A 26923-nucleotide genomic window follows, 5' to 3' on the forward strand; every position below is an offset into this window, starting at 1 on the left:
AATATTGATACATAGCTTTATTTATGGAGTCATATTTTATTTCTGCTCTACTTACCAAATTCCTCCGGTGAAATATTAATGTGTTTACTCTTTGATCTATCCCACAACAAAAATGAGCATTGTTAAATTGCTATACCCATACCACCATTCACAACAACTATACTAAATACATTTAACTAAAAATTTAACTGAAATTTTTTTTTGCAATATTTTTACACATCCTGCTAAGGGTAAATAATTGCAGTGCTGTGTTTTTAAGTTACCTATATTAATTCCCTGGATGTGTAGTTAGTTTATCAGTTTGACATAGAGTTAGGTGTTTTTCTGTTTTTAAAGTATTTAATCTCCTTTTAACTTTAGTTTACATTTTAAATAATTAATTTTTGAACATGGGCATCATTAGCAGATGCTGAGTCAGAACTACCTTCTGCTCAATTTTCATGTACGTTCTTAATAAGCATTTTTGTTGGTTTCACATTTAGGCTTTCTCTTTCTCTGCTACTTCTCTCTCTCTCTCTCTCTCTCTCTCTCTCTCTCTCTCTCTTTTTTTTTTTTTGCTTTGCAAAAGCAAACAAATGCATTTAACTATATTTGATTGCTTTGTAGTGTTCTGCACCTTGCTGTTTCTCACTCCACATTAGCTGATTATACTGATTAGATCTTTCTATTTTAATTTTATTTTTATGTATTTATGTATTTATTTTTACTGCTGCACAGTACTCCATTGTGTGTATCTGAACCTAGGGTCTTCTCTGCATGGTGTCCAGGTGTTTTCCAATATATTGATGTTACAAATTCTGCAACCATAAATAGGTACTTGGGGGTGTTTCCCCCCAATATTACAAAATAGACGCTTGGAATTTTACCTACGTGTGAAGTATCTGTGTCAAAAGTCACTTGCATATATCTATGTGCCGGATGGGGCCACATTTTCTTTCGTGAAAGTATTCCACTTAGCATTCCTCTAAGTCTTGCATAGCAATGAGAGAACCTCATTTCCATAGCCATCTCCACAACTCCTCAATTTCTTGTGAAGCTGTAAACATTTTTGCAATCGAGTAGGTAAAATCTTTCATATTAATGTAGTTTTATTTTGCACTTTTCTTATAATGTGTGAAATTATGCTACAGGCTATTTATATGAAACGTCTGTTCATCTTCTTTCCTCATTTGCTACATTTTTTTCTTGATTCTGAAAAAGAGATATTGACGTTAGGAAGCTTTGTTTTGTTTGTTGCTGACTTCTTCTATCGAGTGTTGCTATTGGGTAGCCCGATGCTTATTCGAATCATGTCAATTTTTGGGTGGTTTGTCCGTTTCTCTGAAAGCTTTACAAATGTGTTAATGTTCTTAAATTTAACTAAAATGTGTTTGCTTTTGTGATTTTTCTTCTCTTCTCTTTGGCATTCTACGAGTCTTTTAAATGGAAACTTAATTTTTCTTAAATTATGGATAATTTATTACCGTATTTCTTGAAGTACCTCCTTATCTACACGTATCACATTTTTCTTCAAAATTCTTATTTTCTGGTTGCATTTATTTAACCTGTTTGTATTAATATTCTTTATTCTCTTTTGCTGCCTTTGAAAGTGTTCCTTTTTCCAGTTTAACAGTCAATTTTGAAGCAAAAGCTATTCTACGATTTTCTCATCTATTTTGTCCTTCACTTCAACAAATAAATTTCCTTTCCAATATTTTCATAAGCCTTCTTGTTCTTGATTATACTGCTCATATCTTCCCTTATTCCTCTAGGTATATTTATTCTGCTATTTTAAATTCTTAGTTCACGTGTTTCAGTAATTTTATGTCAGATGGTACCAATCGTTTTAGTTTGTGTTCTATTTTTTGAGGAGTTCTACTTCTCAGGCAGGGATCTCTTTACAGCCCATGAGCTCCTACTCTCCTAGACATGGTGGCTCTGGTTTCTGAGAAGGTATTATATTTCAGAAAATGTGAAGCCAGAGCTACCATTTATGTTGAGTTAAAAAACGAGGGTATGTTTATGGGGAAAAGTAGGAAGGATTCTCACTGAAGAATTTCCCAGACACTGGAGAAGACAGCTCATCTCTCCCTTCTGCAGCCTCCTCACCAGTGTATTTCCTCTGGTCCCAGGTTTTACCTTAAAAACTCTCAGGAAGAACAACCGTGAGAGGAAGCATAAAGAGATGATGGACCCTCTGTCCCTCTCTTGTTTTCATCCATTCCTGGCCCCAACATAGATTGTGTACACCTCTGTCTGTGGAATGTTATCTTCATGGCCTGAGCTGTTGCCATCCATTTCTGCAGCACTGAGAAGAGGCAGTGGCAGAACCTGAAAAGCTTTGTCTTGCATTTTCTCACTGCGTCCTCCAGCTCACACTGCCCTGTGTGGCAGCCATCCATCCCACACTCACCCCAATCCAATACAATGCAATACCGCTTTCAAGTTTATGGGAGGTTGTTATGGTTGGAATGCCCCCTCCAAAACTCATATTGAAATTTCGTCTCCAACGTGGAGGTGTTGATAGGTGCAGCTGGTAAAAGGCTACTGGATTGTGAGGACACAGTCACTCATGGATCAATGAAGTAATGTGTTTCCATGGGAGGCAAACTGGTAAGGTTTTATGAGAAGAGAGACGTGAGCTAGCACAGGTTATCCTCAGCCCCCTCTATGTGATGCCCTTGGCTGCCTGGAGATGCCTCAGAGAGACCCTGCCATGAAGAAGACTTCACCAGATGCACTCTCTTGACCCTGGGCTTCACAGACTCCATAACTATAAGAAATACATTATTCTTCTTTATAAATTACCCAGTTTCAGGTGTTCTGTTCCAAGCCATAGATAATGGCTAATTTTGCTCATTATTGCAATTCAAGTTTCCTTCTTCCTTTGTAATTTCTTCATGTTGATTTTGAAGTAAAAGAAGAGTAGCTCATGATGGCTTATCCTTTTAAAGAAGTAGAAGCCACTTCTTAACATTTTTCTTCTTGACTAATGGTTGTGGGTTGTGACTGGCTGGGGCTAGCATTGTGGACAGTAAAAGAATTTACCAAAACATAAGTGAGTTAAAGAAAGCAAGTGTATTAGAAAAGAAGTAAGATGATGTACTGCAAGAGTGCAATGGGTCATACAGCAGAGAGGCGGCTGTCTGCAAGGAGGCAGGGGCTGGAGGGAAGTTTTATGGGGTCGTGCTGGCGGTGCTACATGCAGATGGGGTTATGCTGCTAGGGTTACTTGGCAGAGTGAGGTATTTGAGAACAGGATGTTGTGCAAACAGGTTGTTTGTACTTAGCCATCTAGCAGAACAATTATTCTCCTCCACCCTGGGGCCTCCTCCTCATTCTTGCTACCTTGTCTTATCAAGACTCCACATTTCTCCTCATCCAACAACAGAACAAAAATGATGAATCTTTGGCACTGGGCAAAGTTCTCATCTCCAACGGCTTCCTTCTGGCCTGAAGCATAGAGTTGACCCTACCTATGGTTGTTGGTCTCTCAGGAGACCCTGTGGGTCATCGTCCTGAATTGTGGAACTTAGGATTTTGGATCTTGCTGGAGGAAAGGACTCAATGCTGGGTGGGTGGGGGATGTCAAGGTGAAACTGGTATCCAGCTGAATTCAGGGGAAATTCATAAAGGTAGCAGGCATCATTGAGGAGAGACTAATAATCTATTCACAGCATCATTTGAAGGTTAAACTGCTGAATTCTAGAAGAGACAAATTTGACAAGTAAGTTGAAGATGCACTGGCCAAAATGGGATCATGGGTGGCCCCTGACCTAGTACATGAAGGGGAGAAGGGCCTCTGATAAAAACAAGGCCCTGGAAAGTGACATCCAAGGTTTATCTTTGATGCTCCCCATGACTCTGTCTCTAGAGTTATCTGCTCATGCTATATTATCCCTGATGTACTGTATCCAAATAGATGAAATCAAATACCACCAAATACACTAATGACTTTCTCACTTTGATCTTCAGTTCAGACCTCTCGAGTTTAAAAAAATCAATCTGCATAGAAGTTTTATTTAAAAATAACATATTTACGTTAAGATCAGTAGATCATTGCAGTTCTTTCCAGCAATAAAGGTGCTCCTCTTCATATGTTTCCATACTCATGAATGGCAGCTTTGATGAACGATTAGCCCATGCCACAAACATCTCTGACTAGTGCCTCTCTTATCTTTCATACAAATCAATTGCTTCACTATCTTATCTATTCAATCGCTAAAATGTTCCTCATCATTGTCCCATTTTCTGTATCTCTATTGTTACAGCCATGTTGAAGTCATCATAAATCCTTTATATAAAATGGTTGCAAAACAATGGATTCACATACGATGAATGCTGTGTATTAAAATTAAACTCATTATGTGGAAAAAGAAGGAGAAATTGTGAAAGGGAGGAAAAGAGAAAGGAAAGCGTCACATATTACATTTATCTCTCCATTTCACTTGGTAGGTTGATACCCTTCTTTCAGCATAAGACCAGGACTTGATTTTTTGTTTTTGGTTTTCAGAGTTAGATCCCAAATGTCTCTCACTATGTAAGTATTTTGTTATTGAACATCTTCCTGAACTATGAAAAAACGTATTCTATATACAGTATGGACCTTGATAGTAAGCTAGTTACTGCAGCTACTACGAAGCAGAAAAACAAGCAAACAGGTAAGATCTTTCTCTACCAACACAAGAAGACAACTTGTCTATTGTTAACTAATTCTTCAACCAATGTTTATTAGGCATGAGGTGTGTGCCAGGCATCACCATCATAGGCCCTAGGAATGAAGTAGTGAATAACAAAGGTAAAATCCTAACTAGCAGAAGCTTTAATTTTGTAGTTATGGAGAGATGTTATTTTGGCTTCTAAAATCTCGTATTTCTAAATAATTTTCATGGGAAATATTGACTATAGGTTTTTTATACCTGAGGTTATAAATTTAGACTCAAATTCTTGTGTGGAAATGACTCCAATGTAACCTACCAGCTTAGGATCCCTGCTGCCGCAGCCTCTAATTGGCTCCACTCCCTCAATCTAATTAATGCTTCCCATAAATGCAAAAGAGCTATTTTTAACAAATCTTATATTGCCTTCCTCATTTTCCCTGGGACTCCTCATTTATTCTGAAAATGAAGTCCAGACATATTACTGCTTGCAGGCTTGCTTAAGTTTCCATCATATTTTTTGACCATCTACCCCTTTTATACTTGAAGCTCTAGATACACCCATGTGCTCAGGGCCTCCAACCTCACCTTCACCTTTCAGTGTTAGGCAGGATTCACCTTCATCTCCTCAGCTGAGCACTTTGCACTGTGAGTCTTCCTGCCAGAATACTACTATCCCGGCCAGGCGTGGTGGCTCATGCCCATAATCCCAGCACTTTGGCAGGCTGAGGCAGGTGGATCAATTGAGGTCAGGAGTTCAAGACCAGCCTGGCCAACATGGTGAAACCCCGTCTCTGCTAAACATACAAAAATTAGCCAAGCATGGTGGTGCACGCCTGTAATCCCAGCTACTCAGAAGACTGAGGCAGAGAAACACTTGAACCTGGGAGGCGGAGGTTATAGCTAGCCGAGATCATGCCACACTGCACTCCAGCCTGCAGTCTGGGTGACAACAGCGAGACTCCGTCTCCCCATGCCTACCAAGAAAACCACAGTACTGTCTGGCTTTCCATTCAAATATTTCATTCTTTTATGCTCCCTACCTGTAACCCCACTCCTCCAGGAAGATGTAGAGCCTCTTCCTTCTCTTGTGCTCTCAGAAAATTTGGTACACTTCTCCAGTGTAATCTGTAGGTTTTTTTAATGATAGTTTTAGGTGTGTTTTTATGTTTTCTAGGCTATTTGATTTTGATGACAAATAACCTATCTTTTCATATACTTGCATTTCTGTCATGAGATTAGTTCCTAGAAGATCGTATGTTATTTATATATATTATAAAATATATATGCATCTCATAAATGATTAAACATTGGAATCTAATACATATATTGATACATCCATAGATATTAATATTGAAGAAGAAACACTGTCTCTTTTTTAGTAAGTTAAAGAACGCAAAATTTGCACCTAACCTATGCTTGATATCTGGTAGTTTCACGTGAATCCATGTGAAGAGACCACCAAACAGGCTTTGTGTGAGCAATAAAGCTTTTTAATCACCTGGGTGCTGGTGGGCTGAGTCCGAAAACAGAGTCAGTGAAGGGAGATAAGGTAGGGCCGTTTTATAAGATTTGGGTAAGTAGCGGAAAATTACAGTCAAAGGGGGTTGTTTTCTGACTGGCAGGGGTGGGGGTCACAAGGTGCTCAGTTGGGGAGCTTTGGAGCCAGGATGAGCCAGGAGAAGGAATTTCACAAGGTAATGTCATCAGTCAAGTCAGGCACCAGCCATTTTCACTTCTTTTGTGGTGGAATGTCATCAGTTAAGGCAGGAACTGGCCATTTTCACTTCTTCTGTGATTCTTTTTTTTTTTTTTTTTTTTTTTTTTGAGACGGAGTCTCGCTCTGTCACCCAGACTGGAGTGCAGTGGCCAGATCTCAGCTCACTGCAAGCTCCGCCTCCCGGGTTCACGCCATTCTCCTGCCTCAGCCTCCCGAGTAGCTGGGACTACAGGCGCCGCCACCTCGCCCGGCTAGTTTTTTGTCTTTTTAGTAGAGACGGGGTTTCACCGTGTTAGCCAGGATGGTCTCGATCTCCTGACCTCGTGATCCGCCCGTCTCGGCCTCCCAAAGTCCTGGGATTACAGGCTTGAGCCACCGCGCCCGGTCTTCACTTGCTTTGGGCCATCTGGACGTATAGGTGCAGGACACAGGAGATACCATGGCTTAGCTTGGGCTCAGAGACCTGACACGTAGAGCAACTCATAAAAAGATACAAAAGTATTTTATTTTTTAAACTGTAAAGAGAGATAAGAAACAAGATATAAATAAAGAGAAAAATACAGAAGATTAAGAAAGGAAGAAAGGGCAAAATGTATGTTTAGTCCTGGACTCCTTTCCTGTCATACAACTCCTAAAATTCTTAGAGTCTCTGAATTGCTGTCTTTTTGTATGCTGATGTTGTTGATAGCTTCAGGATGGGGCTAGTCATTGGAAAGACAAAGGCTTGCAGCCCCACCTGCTAAACTTCTTGAGAGGATAGAGGGGCTGAAGGTAAGTTGATCACCAATGGCCAAAGGTTTAACCACTCATGCTACATAATGAGGTCTCCATAAAAACACCAGTGGCCTGGATTTGGAGACCTTCTGAGTAGCTGTACTTGTCAATTCCTTGGTTATCATCTCTTATCATAAAAACCATAATATCATTGAAACATCTTCACATTTTAGTTCAAATAAAGTTGGCATACAGATAAGTCATTTCTTACTCATTAGAAATAAAACTTCTAATTTTCTAATGCTCATAACCTGAGAGTGGGAGATCAGAAGACAACTTAACATAAATTTATTATATAAAATCTAATACACTCAATTAAGAGTATATATGAAGCCAAATTTAATAACTAGATTGACCATGTCCAAGCAGGTTGCATTTGAGTACCAAAGTATCAGTTATTATCTTTGTGAAAACAAACACAAAACAATGAAAATTTTAAAACTTTTGTGAAAATGCATTTTTTACATTTGTAGTTTATTTTCACAGAGTTTATTCCAAATCTTCATTTGCTTCAAACAAGTTTATCAAAGACAGGAAAGCTTTTCTGAAATAATGCTTTGATAAACTTTTTCTGTTAATACAGAAGTCTAATAATTTAAATTTTTCTAAGATTCTAAATTTTAACACGTATACACTAGCTTAAATGGAAATGTGAAAGTAAACACTTACTTATAATTGGCTATCTGCACTTCTTTTGTAAGAAACATTAGGGAAATATATTTTGTGTTATTGTAGTTGTTTAGTAGCAGCATGAGGTCAGTGCACTTACAGTTGGTAATTAGATACAAGGTTCCAAACCGTATTACCTGAATATCATGTTTTCCACTTTTAATTAAATCATACTTGCAGACACGGCAGGTATAGCTACTCAAATTAAGTTAAATTGTTCTCTATATGCAATTTTTTTATTATCTTGGCCATAATCTTTCACAATAAAAATATCTTGATCAGCAATAGTCTATTTATATGTATCTAGATCTTTAGCTCTGGGTATGGACCTCAAGCATATTTTTAGCAAAATCCGAGGTAAAACTCAAGAACCAGTGCGATCACATATCAATTTACTTTCAATGGAAATATTCTGATACTTTCTATCTAATGTAGAGAAAGAACACTAGCTATTTCAGTTCCTACAGAACTAGAGAGGCAAATTGGTATACATTGGTATTCTTTTACTTAGCAGAGCAAGAAACAGAAGCTTAGACATTTCTATTGCTTACATAACACTCAAGTTGAAATTGCATACAGTAATTGTAATTGTCAGGCCTCTGAGCCCAAGCCAAGCCATCACATCCCCTGTGACCTGCACGTATACTCCCAGATGGCCTGAAGAAACTGAAGTATCACAAAAGAAGTGACAATGCCCTGCCCCTGCCTTAACTGATGACAACGGAAAGAAGTGACAATGCCCTGCCCCTGCCTTAACTGATGACAACGGAAAGAAGTGACAATGCCCTGCCCCTGCCTTAACTGATAACAACGGAAAGAAGTGACAATGGCAGGTCCTTGCCTTTAGTGATGACATTACCTTGTGAAATTCCTTTTCCTGGCTCATCCTGGCTCAAAAAGGGCCCCCACTGAGCACCCTGTGACCCCCACTCCTGCCTACCAGAGAACAACTCCCCTTTGACTGTAATTTTCCTTTATCTTCCCAAATCCTATGAAACGGCCCCACCCCTATCTCCTTTCCCTGACTTTCTTCGGACTGAGCCCGCCTGCACCCAGGTGATTAAAAAGCTTTATTGCTCACACAAAGCCTGTTTGGTGGTCTCTTCACACGGACGCGTATGATAGTAATTAATACTTAATGGAAAAGTACAATGTTAGGAAAACCCAGATCACTAGAAAGGATTGGTTTAGCTTAATGAACATGAAACTTTAATAAAATAGTTTACTTAATTGTTCTTATTAGACGGTTTCCTCATCACTGAAATAAGAAAAAGAGTGTCTGTTGGCTTCCTGGAGCTGATATCACGTGACTCAGAGTGCCTTATAGCCATGCACCTCTGCTTTCTTCTTTCTCCCCTGTCCCTCGCTCTCCTCTCCGTGTGTATGATCTCTGTTATGTGTGTATGTGTGTACATGTATACTAACATTTTGTAAATTAATTGCAGTAGGAGTAAAACAGTAGTGATATGGTTTGGCTTTGGGTCCCCACTCAAATCTCATCTTGAATTGTAATCCCCAGAATCCCCACATGTCAAGGGAGAGGCAAGGTGGACATAACTGGGAATCATGGGGGTGAGTCTCCCCATGCTGTTCCCATGGTAGTGAGTGAGTTCTCACTAGAGCTGATGGTTTTATAAGGGACTCTTTCGCCTTTGCTTGGCACTCATTCTTCTGCTGCCCGGTGAGGAGGTGCCTCAGCCATGATTGGGCAGAATCAATAATACAAATCGTGACCAAACTTTTTCTAGGAGTAAAGAAATAAAAGTGTTTGCAAATCAGTTTATTTAAGAAAGTAATCTATATTTTCTTTAACAAAATGTAATATTTAACAAATTCTATTATTCAATTTCTTCTTATTCACTCCTATTTGTCTTAAATCTCAGAAAATGAATTATTGGCATGCACAGCAGGGTTTAATTTTACTCCTGGGCCTTTGACACATCTAAACTTTTGGCAAAAGTTTATTTTGGGTTTATATCATTGACATTTTAAGTTTATTAATTGCCAAATGGGTTTTGTCATACTACATTCCTTCATATGTTTTTTCTTCAAACAAGAAGTTTTACAATTAAGACAAAGAATATCACTATGACAAAAAATGTTTCTCAGCCAATTTGGAAACTGTGTTTTCTTTCTTGTCATTGTTCTCTTTCAGTAGGAGACATAGAGGCATCATATATGAAGAAGAGCCTGTTTTCCTCTCCACTTTACTATTTTCTTTTCTTTTTTTGTTTCTAGATTGAGAAAATTAGCATGTGAAAATATGTGTCAAAATTGTAAATTGTTGATTTTCTCACATTTGTCAGATCTGGCCAAGAGAATACCAGCTTACACAATTATTATCAGGTGGTGGGAAGCACAGAGTACCCTCATTGAATCTAGTGTATAAAATGAAATTACACACTTCAGTTACAGAAGTTAAGTATTGGATTACACAGGGAAGCTGAAAGGTACAATTTTGCCATTAACCTTAAAGCTTTTAATTCTCAGTCTTAAAGACTTTCGTTGGCAGGGTGAAGTGGCTCACGTCTGAAATCCCAGCACTTTGAGAGCCCGAGGCGAGTGGATCACCTAAGGTCAGGAGTTCAAGATTGGTCTGACCAACGTGGTGAAACTCCATCTCTACTAAAAACAAGAAAATTAGCTGAGTGTGGCGGTGGGTGCCTGTATTCCCCGCTTCTCGGGAGGCTGAGGCAGGAGAAGCGCTTGAACCCGGGAGGCGGAGCTTGCAGTGAGCCGAGATCGAGCCACTGCACTCCAGCCTGGGTGAGAGAGTGAGACTCCATCTCAATAAATAAATAAATAAATAAATAAATAAATAAATAAATAAATAAAATTTAAAAAGACTTTTGTCTTTTCTGGTCTTTATTCTTTTCATTTAAACCTTTGTGTATTCTTTTCAATAAACAGGTAGTGAATCATGTAGGTTTGAAATTCAGACCCACACGATTCATTACCTGTATGGAATAGAAATCAAAGAAGTTGAATACATCTACTCTGCTTTTTTTTTTCATTGTACGTTTAATTAAAAGGGCTCGTTGAGTTGGAAGGGGCAAGGAAAGGGGGCATTTTTTTTTAACTTTATTAAACCAAAACTTTATAAATCTTTTTCATTCATTGCTTCCTTTTCCCTAACTCCCACATCGCCTGCGTGATTTCAAAAGTAGTGACTATTCCTCTGTCTCTCCCGTTTTCCTTTTCATCCTGCAACAAAAAGACCACTAAAGAAGAAAAGTCATCTCAGAGCTTTCTTCTTAGTAAAAGATGAACATGAAACACATCTTTGGGAAAAGACAGACTACTTGATAGCCTCAGAAATAAGATAAAGAGAAGATGGATAAATCTGTTAATTTTTCTAATTGTTTTTAACATTGCCCTAATGGAATAGTACCATGATTTTTTTTTTTTTTTTTTTTGGCATCACTATATTATTTATTTAGTTAGTTATTTACATAATTTTTATTGAGACAGAGTCTCGCTCTTTCACCAAGGCTGGAGTGTAGTGGCTCGATCGTGGCTCACTGCAAACTCTGCTGCCTGGGTTCAAGTGATTCTCGTGCCTCAGCCTCCTGAGTAGCTGGGATTGCAGTCACATGCCACTATGCCTGGCTAATTGTTTTATTTTTTTTTTTTTTTGTATTTTTAGTAGAGGCAGGGTTTTGCCATGCTGACCAGGCTGGTCTCTAGTTTTATTTGTACTTGACAGGCAGTTGAACATTTTTCAGGCTTTGTATCCACCTCAGGTGATCCACCAGCCTTGGCCTCCCAAAGTGCTGGGATTACAGGTGTGAGCCACCGTACCCAGCCTTTTTTTGTTCATTTATATGTATCTATACCTATGTCTATTGTTCTGGTTATAGCTAGCAAGTGTCTACACCTTTATCTTCTATTTCTCATCTATTCATTTTGGAGAGAGTTCTTCAAGCACTGTAAACTAAGCTGACATACTCAATAGACTATCTGGACGAACGTCTAAAATTATTTTTTTTAAAGGTACAGGAAAGTTACTGAAACAACAAGGATATGCTGGGCTGAGATCAGAAGAAAAAAGAAATTCAGATAAGTAAGCTCATTGTTTTGTCCAAATTCTCTACTTTCCTTATTGCAAAAATTAACCAAAGTTTTGGTTGAGAGCCTAAAAAACTGAACAGAGCTAGCTTCCTCCCATGCCCCTTAATCCTAGTGCACTACTCTCCAAGGCCTGAAAAACATGCTGCCCAGTGCCTCAGCCACTGCCCCAGAATCCAGAAACCACTCTGAGCAAAAAAGCAGGTCCCCAAAGTAGGCATTGTCCTTCTTTATCTTAGTAATTTCTGACTATTTTGCTAGCTCTTTTTTTTTTTTTTTTTTTTTTTTTTTTTTTTTTTTTTTTTTGAGGCGGAGTCTCGCTCTGTCGCCCGGACTGGAGTGCAGTGGCCGGATCTCAGCTCACTGCAAGCTCCGCCTCCCGGGTTTGCGCCATTCTCCCGCCTCAGCCTCCCGAGTAGCTGGGACTACAGGCGCCCGCCACCTCGCCCGGCTAGTTTTTTGTATTTTTAGTAGAGACGGGGTTTCACTGTGTTAGCCAGGATGGTCTCGATCTCCTGACCTCGTGATCCGCCCGTCTCGGCCTCCCAAAGTGCTGGGATTACAGGCTTGAGCCACCGCGCCCGGCCGATTTTGCTAGCTCTTTAATGCAGATGCAGATGACCTTTGTATTTGTCCAGAATTTCTGCTTTTTTTTTTTTTGAGACAGGTTCTTGCTGTCACCCAGGCTATAGTGTAGTGCTGTGATCATAGTTCACTGTAACCTAAAAATCCTGGGCTCAAGGGATCTTACAGCCTCATCTTGATTAGCTAGGACCTCAGGCACCATGTCTGACTAATTTTTTAAATTTTTTCTATAGATGGGATCTCAATATATTTCTCTAGCTGGTCTTCAACTGCCAGGCTCAAGCAATCCTCCCACCTTGGCCTCCATTGATCCTCTCACATTGGTCTCCCAAAGCGATGGGATTATAGGCCTGAGCCACCATGCTTTGCCTACTGCTTGTTTTTAATAAGGGATTAAGTCTGGGTTATTTAGTTCAGCTAATAGAGGTTTCAGAAATGGACTTTTCTCTCTCGACTTATTTGCTGAAGTAACTTTTCCAGGATTCACACCGTTAGTGTCTTCCTCATGCTTATTGTGGGTGGCGTTATTAAGAGAACCTAGGGGAGCTGTGGCTTCAGGTGCAGACATGGCCAAGTCCAAGAACCATACCACACACAACCAGTCCCGAAAATGGCACAGAAATGGTATCAAGAAACCCCGATCACAAAGATACGAATCTCTTAAGGGGGTGAACCCCAAGTTCCTGAGGAACATGCACTTTGCCAAGAAGCACAACAAGAAGGGCCTAAAGAAGATGCAGGCCAACAACGCCAAGGCCATGAGTGCACGTGCCAAGGCTATCGAGGCCCTCGTAAAGCCCAAGGAGGTTAAGCCCAAGATCCCAAAGGGTGTCAACCGCAAGCTTGATGGACTTGCCTACGTTGCCCACCCCAAGCTTGGGAAGCGTGCTCATGCTTGCATTGCCAAGGGGCTCCCACTGTGCCAGCCAAAGGCCAAGGCCAAGAATCAAACCAAGGCCCAGGCTACAGCTCCAGCTTCAATTCCAGCTCAGGCTCCCAAAGGTGCCCAGGCCCCTACAAAGGCTTCAGAGTAGATATCTCTGTCTGCCAACATGAGTACACAAGGACTGGTGTGACTCCTCACCCCCACCTCCAGGCTGCCATCTGCATGGAGCTGGGGTCCTCCTTGCTATTTGTACAAATAAACCTGAGGCAGGAAAAAAAAAAAAAAAAAAAAGAACCTAAATTCGCAAACCTGATAGGGTGAATTAGGGTGAATTACCCTTGACTCCTTCCATAGGTAAAAGGTCACTTTGTAGTTCAAAAAGAAAGAATGCAGATTATATGTTCCTGTCTGGCACTGTTCAGATTAGGAAAATTCTCTTTAAAATGGAAGAAAATAAATTTGTTTCCAAATTCATATGCTTTTAAACTGCACTCATGCTTTCACCAAAAAGCAAAGGCTAATCACTAATTAATAGTTTATAAGAAATTTGAATTTTTAAAAGAAAAAAGTGCACAAAATTATTTTAGAGAATGAGAAAAAATTTTCCTATTTAGAAATGTATCATTTTTATTTAAAAGGAAATCAAAAATGGTTTAAAGCAGGTACATTTGTAGCATTCATCTAACCACAGAACAAAATTAAAATGTCACGATTTCTTATGATGAGATGAAGATCTTGCTGGATTGCAGAACTCTGTAGTATGTATCATTATTTCAAGCAAGAATTTTAGACTGGAGACATCTTTTTTGAGTAAGAAGGATTACTTTACAGATTTGTTGTATGTTAGTAAAAACAGACGTATGAGCCTATTTCATGCTATATGTACATAATTTGTCAGATTGAAATTGGCATTTGTGTTTAAATGTGGTGAAATCACAAACATCAAAATATGGAAAAGATCTTAGAAGTATTGTGTTCTAGATTTTCTCATTATTAAATTACAAGTCAGTTGGCATTTGGGAAGCCCAGGGGATAATTACACTGTGTTTTCCCTGATCATGGATAAGCTGGATTAAAAATACACACATGGGATTCAAGTAAATGGAGATTATTACTCGCCTTTTTTTTGGAGACAAAATTTCACTTATTGCCCAGGCTGGGGTCTAGTGGTGCAATCTCAGCTCACTGCAACTTTCGCCTCCTGGGTTCAAGCAAATCTTCTGCCTCAGCCTCCCAAGTAGCTGGAATTATAGGCACATGCTACCATGCCCGGCTAATTTTGTATTTTTAGTAGAGATGGGGTTTCACCATATTGGCTGGGCTGGTCTTGAACTCCTGACCTCAGATGATCCTGCCTTGGCCTCCCAAAGCTCTGGGATTACAGGCATGAGCCAACTGCACCTGGCCAATGATTACTAATTTTATTGTTTGGCAATGAAATTACTGTCCAATTTACTTATTTGTTTATTGTTGTTTGTTTTGTTTGTTTGTTTTATGGAGTGGAGAGTTTAATAAGCCAGAAAGAAGAATGAAGGCAGAAAGTAGAAGCTCCCCTGTACAGACAGAGGGAGGGGGGCTCCAAAACCGAAAAAGGAGACCCCTGTCCAATTACTTTATCACAGTACTTTGAACTTAACTTATACATGCTTTCTGGTCACAGGCTGTACTGAAGGTAGGGAACAACTGTAGCCGACCTGCATGGGCCTGCCCACATATACAGCAGAGAGGAGCATGCTGCCGTCAGGCAGAGGATATTCATAAAGTGACACAACACGGCTTCTTCAAACAAGCCAGTTGCTCGTGCCCAAGTCACCATCATATATGTGACTGCCTTCAGCACAGGGAGTGATTAAGAGACTGAGGCAAGGGATCAAGACTATTGCACATGAGGAAGTCCCTGTTACTGTTATTACATTTTTATTGTAATTAACACATAATTGTTATATTGAATAATTATTATAATTATTTGATACTAAAATTGGACATAAGACGACATGAAAGTAGGTAGAGATTCTCCCAACCGAAAACATTCTATCCATTCTCTCCTTCACTAAATCCTATAACACATAAGGCCACATCCAAGAGCTTTTACCTAGAAAATCTAACTTACATTTTCTCTTCCAAACTGTTATCAATTAGTTCCTTCTTCGAACACTTTGATTTCACCAAAATGCCATTGTGGCTGCTTCATAACCACTAACAACTGTTCCTTCTCACTCTCTGCTTTCACTTGGTTCTTCTTCCTTGTTCCTTGTTTTGTGAGGATTTCATTAACCTACACTCGCTAAGAATATAGATTAAATCCCCCACGTCCTATTTCCTCTTAAATGCCCAGAGTGCAATAATAGATATTTAATATTTTGTGAAGTTAGTGTTGAATGAAGAAATGTCTCCTGGATAATTTTCTGGGGCATGTAAGTAATTTTTAAGAGACTAAAGGCTTATCTCTTCACTCCTATTTCTGAGATTACATAATTTCTGCCCTGGAAGAATAACTATGAAATACCTTTTTCATTATTAGTGGTTAGTCACCTGGCCTCTGAAAAGAAGTATAGATTGATTTTTCACTTAGTCATTTTAATCAATACCATGAACCTTATGAAGACAGGCTCTCATTGTTACCGACAGTAAACAAAGCCTGAAGAATGTTCAACTGCCTGTCAGGTACAACTCAAACTAAGGCAGAGTCACAAATCACACAGAAACTTGCTCTTTGTAAACTAGTGTAATTTTGTGTGGGTGTGAGTGTCTGCGCGAATATCCCCAAACACATTTTGATAAGCTTTTGACTGTGTAGTGCATTGTTATTAATCTCTAACGTGGCTCAGCAAAAATACTTATTGTAATTTCGGAAAAATACATTTAAAATATCTTGTAAAGAAGTGATCCTGGGAGAAAATTATAAGCAAATCAAATCATAATAATTTAATGCATTGGACTTTGAAGGGGAATATTTAAATAGAGAATTTATTATTTTTCCACAGTTGAGTTATATTTTTAAGAAATGTAATTCCTCCATACACAAGAATTCAGAATACAACAGAGAGAAGAAAAAAAAAAGAAAAGAAAAATGCACTTATCCTACACTATAACAAGCTTACCGAGGCTTTAAATGAATATATATTTATAAAATTGCCTTTGACAATTCACACGATCTGATTATGTGGCAGGATGCTTTGACAAAGGATTTGATTACATGGTGCACTGAGCTGAGGCTAGTAAATAATAACCTTCCGTGTTCATGATTCTACTTGTTATTGTCAGGAAAGAGACAAAATACTGAGAATTAGTTTGTATCATAAACAAATCAATTACTGACGCAAGACCTAAGATGCCATGACACTTATGTTATGCCACTGAATTTTATGAATGGATGATAACATTTTCTAATGTGAGTGTTAATTTTGATTAGGTCAACTGTGCTTATGGTAACTGGTCCATGTTACAAATTTTCACCATCTGTGCTAAATGATTACACAGGCTTGTAAAGACATTCTTAGGTGAAGCTACATGAAATTAATCATGCTTTTGTATGGCAAGAATTGCCTGACTCTGTATTCAAGTCCTGCACGAGAGTTAAACTAAGTGGCCATTTAAATCTTGGGTAAAGAGTTTGAAATTGAAGGTGGAGAATTTCAGGACAGAGTACAAATTAAGCTAGAGAAATCGTAATTACATGTCATATAATAATTTTGTAATTTAATACATTTTATAGGAATACAAATTTATAGATTTTATATAATAAATAAGTGTGCATGTGTGTATGTGCCTATATTTCCAAATGACAAATGAAAAAGGAGATTCAAAAGATATACATGTATAGTCAGAAATCCGAAATATTTATAATGGGAAAAAGAGTATTGGTAAATGTGAATTTTGTATGTGAAATTAAGAATGTATGGCATATATTATTGGAAGAATTCAGTAAAATTTAAATTTATTTGATTTATTTATTATATATTTATTTATTGTTAAAGAGAAGGGTTCACTCTGTCACCCAACCTGGAGTGCAGTGGTGCAATTTTAGGTCACTGCCATCTCAAACTTCTGGGCTCAAGTGATTCTGTCATATCGGAGTCCTTTGTAGCCAAGACTACAGACAAGTGCCACCACACTTGGTATAAAGAAAATTTTGGTAGAGACCAGATCTCACTATGTTGCCCAAGCAGGTCTGGAACTCCTGGCCTCAAGTGATCCTCCTTCCTTGACCTCCCAAACTGATGGGATTATAGGCATGGGATTATAGGCATGACTGGCCTGAAGGTTACTTTTTTTTTTTTTTTTTTGAGACAGTTTCACTCTTATTGCCCAGGCTGGAGTGCAATGACGTGATCTCGGCTCACTGCAACATCCGCCTCCCGGGTTGAAGCGATTCTCCTGCCTCAGCCTCCTGAGTAGCTGGGATTACAGGCACATGCGCCACCACGCCCTGCTAATTTTGTATTTTTAGTAGAGATGGGGTTTCTCCATGTTGGTCAGGCTGGTCTTGAACTCCTAACCTCAGGTGATCCACCCGCCTCAGCCTCCCAAAGTGCTGGGATTACAGGCATGAGCCACCGCGCCTGGTGAAGTTTACTTTTTGACTGCCAGTTTTGGAGGTATAGATATTTTAATTACATTTGGTGCAGTGTGTTATGCAGAAAAGCTATTCAATATTCCTTTGATTTTAACTGTAAAATAGATAAATAAATTCATATTTTTGACATACATAAAACTAATAATTTATGAGACTTTTAATAATATTAACATATTTTCTAGCAGTATCATTATGATGTGGTTGCTTTTGCTCTTGTTGCAAAGAGAGACTATGGCAGAAATGTTAGATAAACCATCTGTTCCAATTTTGTCTCGGCCTGTCATCTGCAACTGCAGAAAAGATATACAGTACATTTCCTAAACCACCTTGCACTAGGGTTTATTTTTAAAAAACACCTTTATTGAAGTATAACTGATATACAAAGAGCTGCACGTATGTAAATGTGTACAATTCGGTAAGCTTGGAATATGCATGCACCCGTGATGCCTCACTGCAACCAAGGTAATCGACATATGCAACACCTCCCAAGATTTCCTTGTATACCTTTGGGGGTTCTTTTTGCTTTTGTTTTGTGAGAACACTTAATACAAGATCCAAACTCTTCACAAATAAAGTGCATTATACCCTATTGTTAACTGTAGGCTCTACACTGCACAGTAGAGCTTTGGAATCTGTTCATCTAGCACAGCTGAAACTTATGCCCACTGAACAACAAGTCTCTAGGCTCCCTGGAAACCATCGTATTCTTTGCTACTAGAGTTTGAATGGCTTAGATAGCTGCTATAAATGGGATTATGCAATGTTTGTCATTCTGTGATTGGCTTATTTCACTGGCAGCTAGGATTCCAAACAGCATGTTCTGGAGCCAAGTGATCTGGAATCCACTTCCTAATTCCCAGACTAAGGCCAGTGTGTTTCTGAAGACAAAATTTATGAAAGCTGATTTTATCTATAGAATGTGGATAAAATGGTGAGGTCATGTATCTGACAATTAGAGCATGTACCTAGTAGTAATTTTCTTGGTGGACAAGTTCTGTAGTGGCGAACAGAAAGGCATTTGACCAGGCCAAAACCAGAGGCTGCCTCTATAGCCTTCTCAACAATTTTGTAAGCTCCTAAATCTCTATAATCAGTTTCTGCTTGAAGTATATAAAGTTATTTTTATTCTCTTCATGTGAACTGTAATTTCTACCCAGATTAAATATCCTGATAAAACCTTACATGATTTCCTGGACCTTCATTTTATTGTGCATTACCTTGCTTAAATTTAGTAGAGTGGAATTTTTAAAGAGTTAAATATTGCAGGCTAGGTGTGGTGCCTCATGCCTGTAAACTCAACACTTTGGGAGGCCGAGGTGGGAGGATGGTTTGAGGCCAGAAGTTTGAGTCCAATCCTGCCAACATAGCAAAACCCCATTTCTACTAAAAATACAAAAATTAACCTGACCTGGTGGTGCACACCTGTAATCCCAGCTCCTCCAGAGACTGGGGTGAAAGAATCACTTGAACTTGGGAGGCAGAGGTTTCAGTGAGCAAGGTCATGCCACTGCAGCCCAGCCTGGGCAAAAGAGGGAGACTCTGTCTCCAAAAAAAAAAAAAAAAAATTAATGCCACAATACTTTCAAAGAGGTTTTGGTTAATTATGACAATAATACTTTTTATCTTTAAGTCAACATACATATATTCAGTGTGGGTTACATGACAGACACCAGAGTAAATACTGGGGATTTAGCAGAAAATTACATGAAGTTGCTACTCTCTGAAATATCACTGTATATTAAGGGAAAGAGATAAAGACATAAATTAATACACAGTTCAATAATGCGACAGCAAAAAAAAAGTATGAGATTATAAAACAGTGTTTATTGGCATATCGGGCACACATATCTACAGAATAGAGACGTGCAGCCAGCTAGGCAAATCCTAGGATGACAAGAAGAGGGATCCAGCAAGGCTTCTGGCTATGTAACACATTGTGCTATTTTCCTGCAACAATAAACCATTTGGTATTGCTAGATCATAAACCCTAAGGGCTGAGAGGCTGAGGAGAAGTTTACCAGTCAGACCAATTACATCATGAATGACTTTGGGTGCTTTGATAGCCATCTTGGACATAGCTAAGGGAAAAGCAGTAAACACTGGCATGATTTAAACTAGGAGACAACATGACCATATGTTAACTCAAATGATGATGTTTTTTCAACATTTTTAGGGAAGATAGGTCGAGGATATGAGCTATCAACTAACTAATTATAGAAATAGTGTAGGCAAGAAAAAGTCAGAGATGTTTTGAAGGTAATTTCAAAACATATGTTGGCTTCTCCAGGTGTTAAAAAATTAATAATGTGACTAAAATGATTATAAGCTCTGGACTGAGCAAAAAGAAACATGTTGACAACATTGATTAGGATTAAAACCAAAGAACAGAAAATATAAGTGTGCAGCAGATTGGGATTAAAACATGGAAATTATAGTAAATTCTGTGTTGGTCCAAATTCAAGTTCCGATGGGTATTCATGTTATGTAGGTAGATATACTATGAATTTAACAGAGCTGGAAGCTGGAGACATTATTATGTGTTAGGACACATTCATCCCTGGACAGTGTTTTAGATAGGCACTACCAGTGATTATCTCTAGAAATACTTCTTATGTAACTACTTTAGTTATTCACATCATCTGATTCACATTTCAGTTTGTATATGTCAATACATTCAATCAAGTTACAGCCAAGTAACTTGTGCTATTTTCCTGCAACAACAAACCATTTGGTATTGCTAGATCATAAATCTGAAATTCTTGGGCTTAAGGGATCCTCCTGCATCAGCCTCTCAAGTAGCTGGGACTACAGGTGTGCACCACCACATTCATAAAACCTTTTATAAAATATAGCACATTATTATTAGTTGGCCAAATTAGAACCTTTAGTATAGTTTACATATCACTGATAGGTAAACTCCATTCCAGTATCACTTTGTTTATTAGAAGGGAAGCCGTGAACTAATAACATCATGTTGGCAAGAATACGTCGCTTTCTCTATGCATACATTGAGAATAAAAATAATTTAGTGAACTTATTAATAAATCAATTCAAGTATTTTATCTGTTAATTACCATTTCTCTTTTAAGGATCATATTATATATCTCTTATTTGGACCTCTTTTTGTTGATCTTATAGTTGGCCTCTGCAGAGGAAACTGTACTTCTTATACGGGTTATGCGAATATGGCTAAAGAGTGCTGACAAACAAACTGAGTTTTTCTTTCTCTCCTTTTTTTTAAATAAACCTCAAATTCTATTCTGTAAAGGCAAGATATATTACAAGTTTTAATTTTTTTCTTTTTTATATTACTGGAATGATTTTTTAAAAATTTAGTCAAATTAAAGGTGTTGGAATTGTCAATATTGTTTCTTACAATATACATCTAAATTTATTTTCCAAAACCAATCACATTTTGGAGACAATTGAGATTGAAAAATAATGTACTCAATTAATGTGCATGTGTCTGTGTGTTCTATAGATATTTCAAGCTTTTCAAACAATCATAGCTTAACACACAAAGCTCAAGGTGTACACACACGTGCATACACACACAGACACACTTGTTGACTCTGTATAGGTTCACTGTGAAATTTGACCACGTATAATGTTTTATGAGTGAAACTTTCAGAGAAGGCTAAGGAAAGAGAACTGTGAAATTTTCTTTGTAGCAGTGGAAAGCTCCTTTTACAATCTAAAATATTAATAATTATTGACACAGGAGTACAACTTCACAGGATTTATTATTCAGCAACTACTATAGGATAAAAAAGTATTTCTATAAAAGATGTTTATTGCATCACTGTATGTAATATGAAAATTGGTAGCTACATAAAGATCCATCAAAAGAAAATGACTTAAAAAGTATAAACATTTATGTAACAGAATATTGCACAATTTTAAAAGATAAGATTATAGAGGATAGTTAGAAATATATAATGCTTATGATATGAATAATATGACAATAAAAATAAGTATCAGAGAAAATCAATGTTATAACAATTAATAACTGGAATTTTTTGCTAATAAAATTATAGGTATTTTTTACTTCCAAATATTTACAAAATAAATTACAGTCATGTCATAAAAACAAAGTAGAATTCTGGAAATTGTTCTTGAATCCATTAACTATTGTGTGATACTCTTATTTCTTTAATTTTATTTTATTATAATTAAAAGCAAACAAGCAAAAAATAATACTAATAATACTGGCAAAGCTTTCTTGCTCCACCCTTTACTTGATAATGTCAATGCCGAATCAAAATACATACCCAAAAAGCTTTTTTTTTTTTCATAGTTTACTGTAACCTGAAATTCTTGGGCTCAGGGGATCCTCCTGCTTTAGCCTCGCAAGTAGTTGGGACTACAGGTGCGCACCACCACATTCATAAAACCTGTCATAAAATATAGCACATTATTATTAGTTGGTCAAATTAGAACCTTTAGTGTAGTTTACATATCACTGATAGGTAAACTTCGTTCCAGTATCACTTTGTTTATTAGAAGGGAAGCCATGAACTAATAACTTCATGCTGGCAAGAATACATCACTTTCTCTATGCATACATTGAGAATAAAAATAATTTAGTGCTGAACTTATTAATAAATAAATTCAAGTATTTCCATGAGTGGGGACGTCTCTGAAAATTTGATCGTATTTGATCCTATGTATCTTGACATAGGGAGTACTCTTCTCAGTAGCAGCAAAAGAGACAAAAATCTTATCAAATTGGTACTGTCAGTTGAAAAGACTAAACGTGTTTTCTAAGTAGTTTCCTCATCAAATTTGAAAATAAAGAATATGTAATTTTTGAGATAATAAAGTATATCTGTATTTACTTAATAGTTATTTTATCCTCTAGTGTATTTATATATATCTAGAAACACAGACATAAGATAAAATTATAGTTACACTCAACTGCTAATTAATTATAGGAAAATTCTCAGTTTGAAATGGCAACCAGAGTGTGCCATACTTTCTGTTACACTTTGGACAGTGCACAAGCAGAGCTGCCATATGGATAATATATAGAGAATGATCGATACATAGAATAACATGGTTATTTATTTATTAATTGAGACAGAATTTCGCTCTTGTTGCCCAGGCTGGAGTACAGTGGCGCCATCTTGGCTCACTGCAACCTCCGCCACACAGGTTGAAGTGATTCCCCCTGCTCCTCAGCCTCTCGAGTGGCTGGGATTACAAGTGCCCGCCACCACACCTGGCTAATTTTTGTGTTTTCAGTAGAGACAGGGTTTCACTATGTTAGCCAGGCTGTTCTCGAACTCCTGACCTCAAGAGGTCTGCAAACCTTGGCCTCACAATGTGCTTGGATTATAGATGTGAGCCCACAAGCTCACGTTTTAAAAAATTACCCAGACATTTTAGTCATAAAACAAAAAATATACTTCTGCTTAATCATTTAAGTAGAACAGATATCAAATCCTGGGGCTATGCTACCTGGCGCTAGATATAACTTGTAAAATTTAACCCTTGAAAATAGACAGGACATAGAGAATAAAATCTTTAAGTGATGTGGTTTTAGAGATCATCAGTTTTGCTCCCAGAATATACATGTGAAGTAATATTCATGATCTACGGCCTGGTAGTCTTTTTGCTATACCACATTTTTTTTCTCTCTCTCTGCCTTGTTTTATTTATTTATTTATTTATTTATTTATTTATTTATTTATTTATTTTTATTCTTTATTTAATTTCATTTTTAAACTGCATCTCGCTCTGTCACCCAGGCTAGTGCAATCTCGGCTCACTGCAACCTCCGCCTCTTGGGTTCAAGTGATTCCCTTGCCTCAGCCTCCCGAGTAGCTGCGATTACCGGCACATGCCACCACACCTGGCTAATTTTAGTATTTTTCATAGAGACAGGGTTTCACCATGTTGGCCAGGCTGGTCTCAAACACCTGACCTCAAGTGATCTGCCCACCTCAGCCTCCCAAAGTGCTGGGATTACAGGTGTGAGCCACCATGCCTGGGCTTCTCTCTGCCTTGTTTTGAATGACATTTATGTAAGAAGTCATGTGTATGTGTGAGTATGTACCATTTAAGACTTCAAACATAAAGACAAAACACTCTGGACATTTTGAAATAAGGTACACTGAGTATTACATACAAAAGAAAAATGTGAGGAATATAGACAATATAAAGCCTAAGATCGGTTAACTGGAAAATTTTAAGAATCAAGAATCAACGAGAACAGTGTTCTTTTCCCGGGAGAAAACTGCTACAGTGATTGCTCTAATATGGTCCATGTTTCCTTGGGAAGATCTGTTATTATTTAACAACAAACTGAGCTTACTGAGAAATTATCGATGAACCCTGATGAGGCAGGGTTTGTTTTTGTTGTTGTTTTTTCCTCTTTCCCTGCTGTGTCACTGAATTAATTTCTTAAAGTCAGTTATTCTTTCTGTAACTTATCCTTGGTCTCTCGTAGGTCATTGCTTCTTGCTTAAATGCATAATAGGAATCATGGAGCCACTTACAAATGAATGTCTCAAGGAGTGTATAACTTAAGCCAAAGAAAACCACACATTTTATAGTATAATTTCTATTAAATCCAGTAAACTCCTGTGATCCCCTGATCCCCTCCACTGAGTATACATAAATACACGTAAGTTGCTAATTCATTATATTCCTTACAAGAATAAAATAATTGTTATTACGAAAATGTTACTTATAAACATTATTAATTATATGGAACATATAATTTATTCTTTTGACTATCATTTGAACATATCATTATGGAGAAAAAGAAACTCTGTTAATCACACAGAAAGATTGATAGAATGTGTCTATATGTTGCATGACTGCCATTCCCTCTGAGAATATCCAGCAGTTTTGGGAAATTTTCAGCTTTGTTATCAACTGTGTGATCATTATCTACTAGAAATTATATTAGGAAAGATATGATCATTATTATAAGGAAGATTTTTATATTAACAATTAAGTTAAAATTTGAAAAATACATAAACTTCCAATTTTTTTCAGCTAAAATCCACAGAGTAACTGATTACAGCATTCTAATATATTTATAAAAATTTTAAACATCATATATATACACAAAATAATTTTAAAACTCAACAATATCTAAGTGTTAGAATAAATTACTATTAAATATAAAGTATATTTTTTATTATTTTTGTCTTTTTTAGCAAAAATATCATATAATTTTCTTCACTAACAAAATAAAACTTATTTAGAATAAGAATTCCATGTGAGTGAGGAAATTACTATTTTCAAAGGTGACTTTAGCTTTTATCCTAAAATAAGATTCAGCACGCATTCAATTCAAGACTACAAAATAGTCACTGAATGACTGACTGTTTTTCCTACATAGAAATATATTCCAAGTCTTTGACACAGGTTAATCTCTTCTATGTAAATCTTGGTTAGTAGTTATTGCATAGCAGTAGTTATTGAATAGTAAGGAATTGGTAATGTAGTCCTTCCCTTAATCATCTTAGAGGTAAATGGAGATTTGCAAATTTAAAGCAAACAAAAGCACACAATAAAATATTATAATTTCAACAATAGAGTAACTATTTAATGTTACTCTAAACTAGAGATCTGAAAAATGAACACATACCTTGGGAAGAAGTTTGATATTTACCAATCAGCATATTTTACTAGCCACATAACTAGCTTGAATTATAAATATGGACTCATTTTCAAGATTCATGATATTAAAAAATCATAAAATTATCTGTTTCACTTTCTTAATGCAATTGTTTCAAGTATTTCAGTGTTGCTACAGGAAGAGCAAACAAAGAAGAATCCAATGGAAAAAAACATACAGTTAGACTGAGAATGATTGTAAAGGCATATAGATTGGAAACATCACCCCCCAAAATATCTCAGTATTAACCAATCAGTTATACATAATAAATTAGAAAAATTGTTACTAAATTGAATTATCCCATTACTCCCGTCATGCCATCCATCTTTCCTTGTTAGTTGTATATCTTGGCAAATTAATGCAGAGATAGAAAACCAAATACCATGTGTTCTTATAAGTGGGAGCCAAATACTCAGTACACATGAACATAAAGACGGGAACAACAGACTCTGAGAACTCTAAAGGGAAGGAGAGGCAGACAGAGTAAGGGTTGAAAAACTACCTAATTGATACCGTGTTCACTTCTTGAGCAACAGGATCATTAGAAGCGGAAACCTCAGTATTATGCACTATGCCCATGTAACAAACGTGCATCTGTACCTGCTGAATATAAAATAAGATAACATAGAAACATATATACATATATTCAATTTCATTTCTGATCTTTCTCTTGCTTTTACTCTCACATACAATTCCTACATTTTGTCTTTAAGGGTATCACCAATTTTTGAATTTTTCTGCTTAAAAGCAGAGAAAGGTCAAATTTATCCTACCTTTCTCTTATAGAGGTTATATCAGCTACATAAGGCTCTGACTATCCATGGATCTACCTCTGGTCCTTCAGATTTTTCAGAGTAGAATATAACAAAACAAACAAAGCTTTTACTTAATCAACAGATCTCACTGAATTTCCACCAAATCCAAGTATCTGTTCTACATGCTGAAAACACAGAAGTAAAACAGCCAAGGCAAATCCCAGTCCTCACAGAATTTACATTTTCGTGGGGTGAAAGAGAAACTTAACATTAATAAATACAAGAAGCAATTTTAGAAGATATGAAGGAAATACAATAGAGCTCTAGAGGTAGGGACTGGTAAGAAAAGTCCTCTCTAAGCAGATATTTTTAACTGAGACTCAAATGAAGAGAAGAAGAAAGTCATTAGAAGACCTAGAGAAAGACAGTCACAGGCAGAATACATTGCAAATGCACAGCTGTGATGAGGGAACAAGCTCGATGATGTTCACGTAAAGGAAGAATAATAGTGGAGAAGTTAAATTCATTAAATAGAAATTCCTTGGCAATCTAATAGGAACGGTGATGGATAATTTTATGTGTCAACTTTACTGGACCAAGGGGTGCCCAGATTAAAGGCT

At 37.3% G+C, this 26923-nt stretch overlaps 1 protein-coding gene across 1 annotated transcript; it reads left to right on the plus strand.

Annotated features, from left to right (window-relative positions):
- The first annotated feature begins 13019 nt into the window (after positions 1 to 13019).
- LOC104678727 (60S ribosomal protein L29-like) lies at positions 13020 to 13487 on the plus strand. Its single transcript, XM_010384066.1, has one exon. The coding sequence runs from the start codon at positions 13020 to 13022 to the stop codon at positions 13485 to 13487; it is 468 nt and encodes a 155-aa protein (XP_010382368.1).
- The last annotated feature ends 13436 nt before the right edge of the window (positions 13488 to 26923 follow it).

This window comes from Rhinopithecus roxellana, chromosome 2, assembly GCF_007565055.1.
Source record: "Rhinopithecus roxellana isolate Shanxi Qingling chromosome 2, ASM756505v1, whole genome shotgun sequence".
NCBI lineage: Eukaryota > Metazoa > Chordata > Mammalia > Primates > Cercopithecidae > Rhinopithecus > Rhinopithecus roxellana.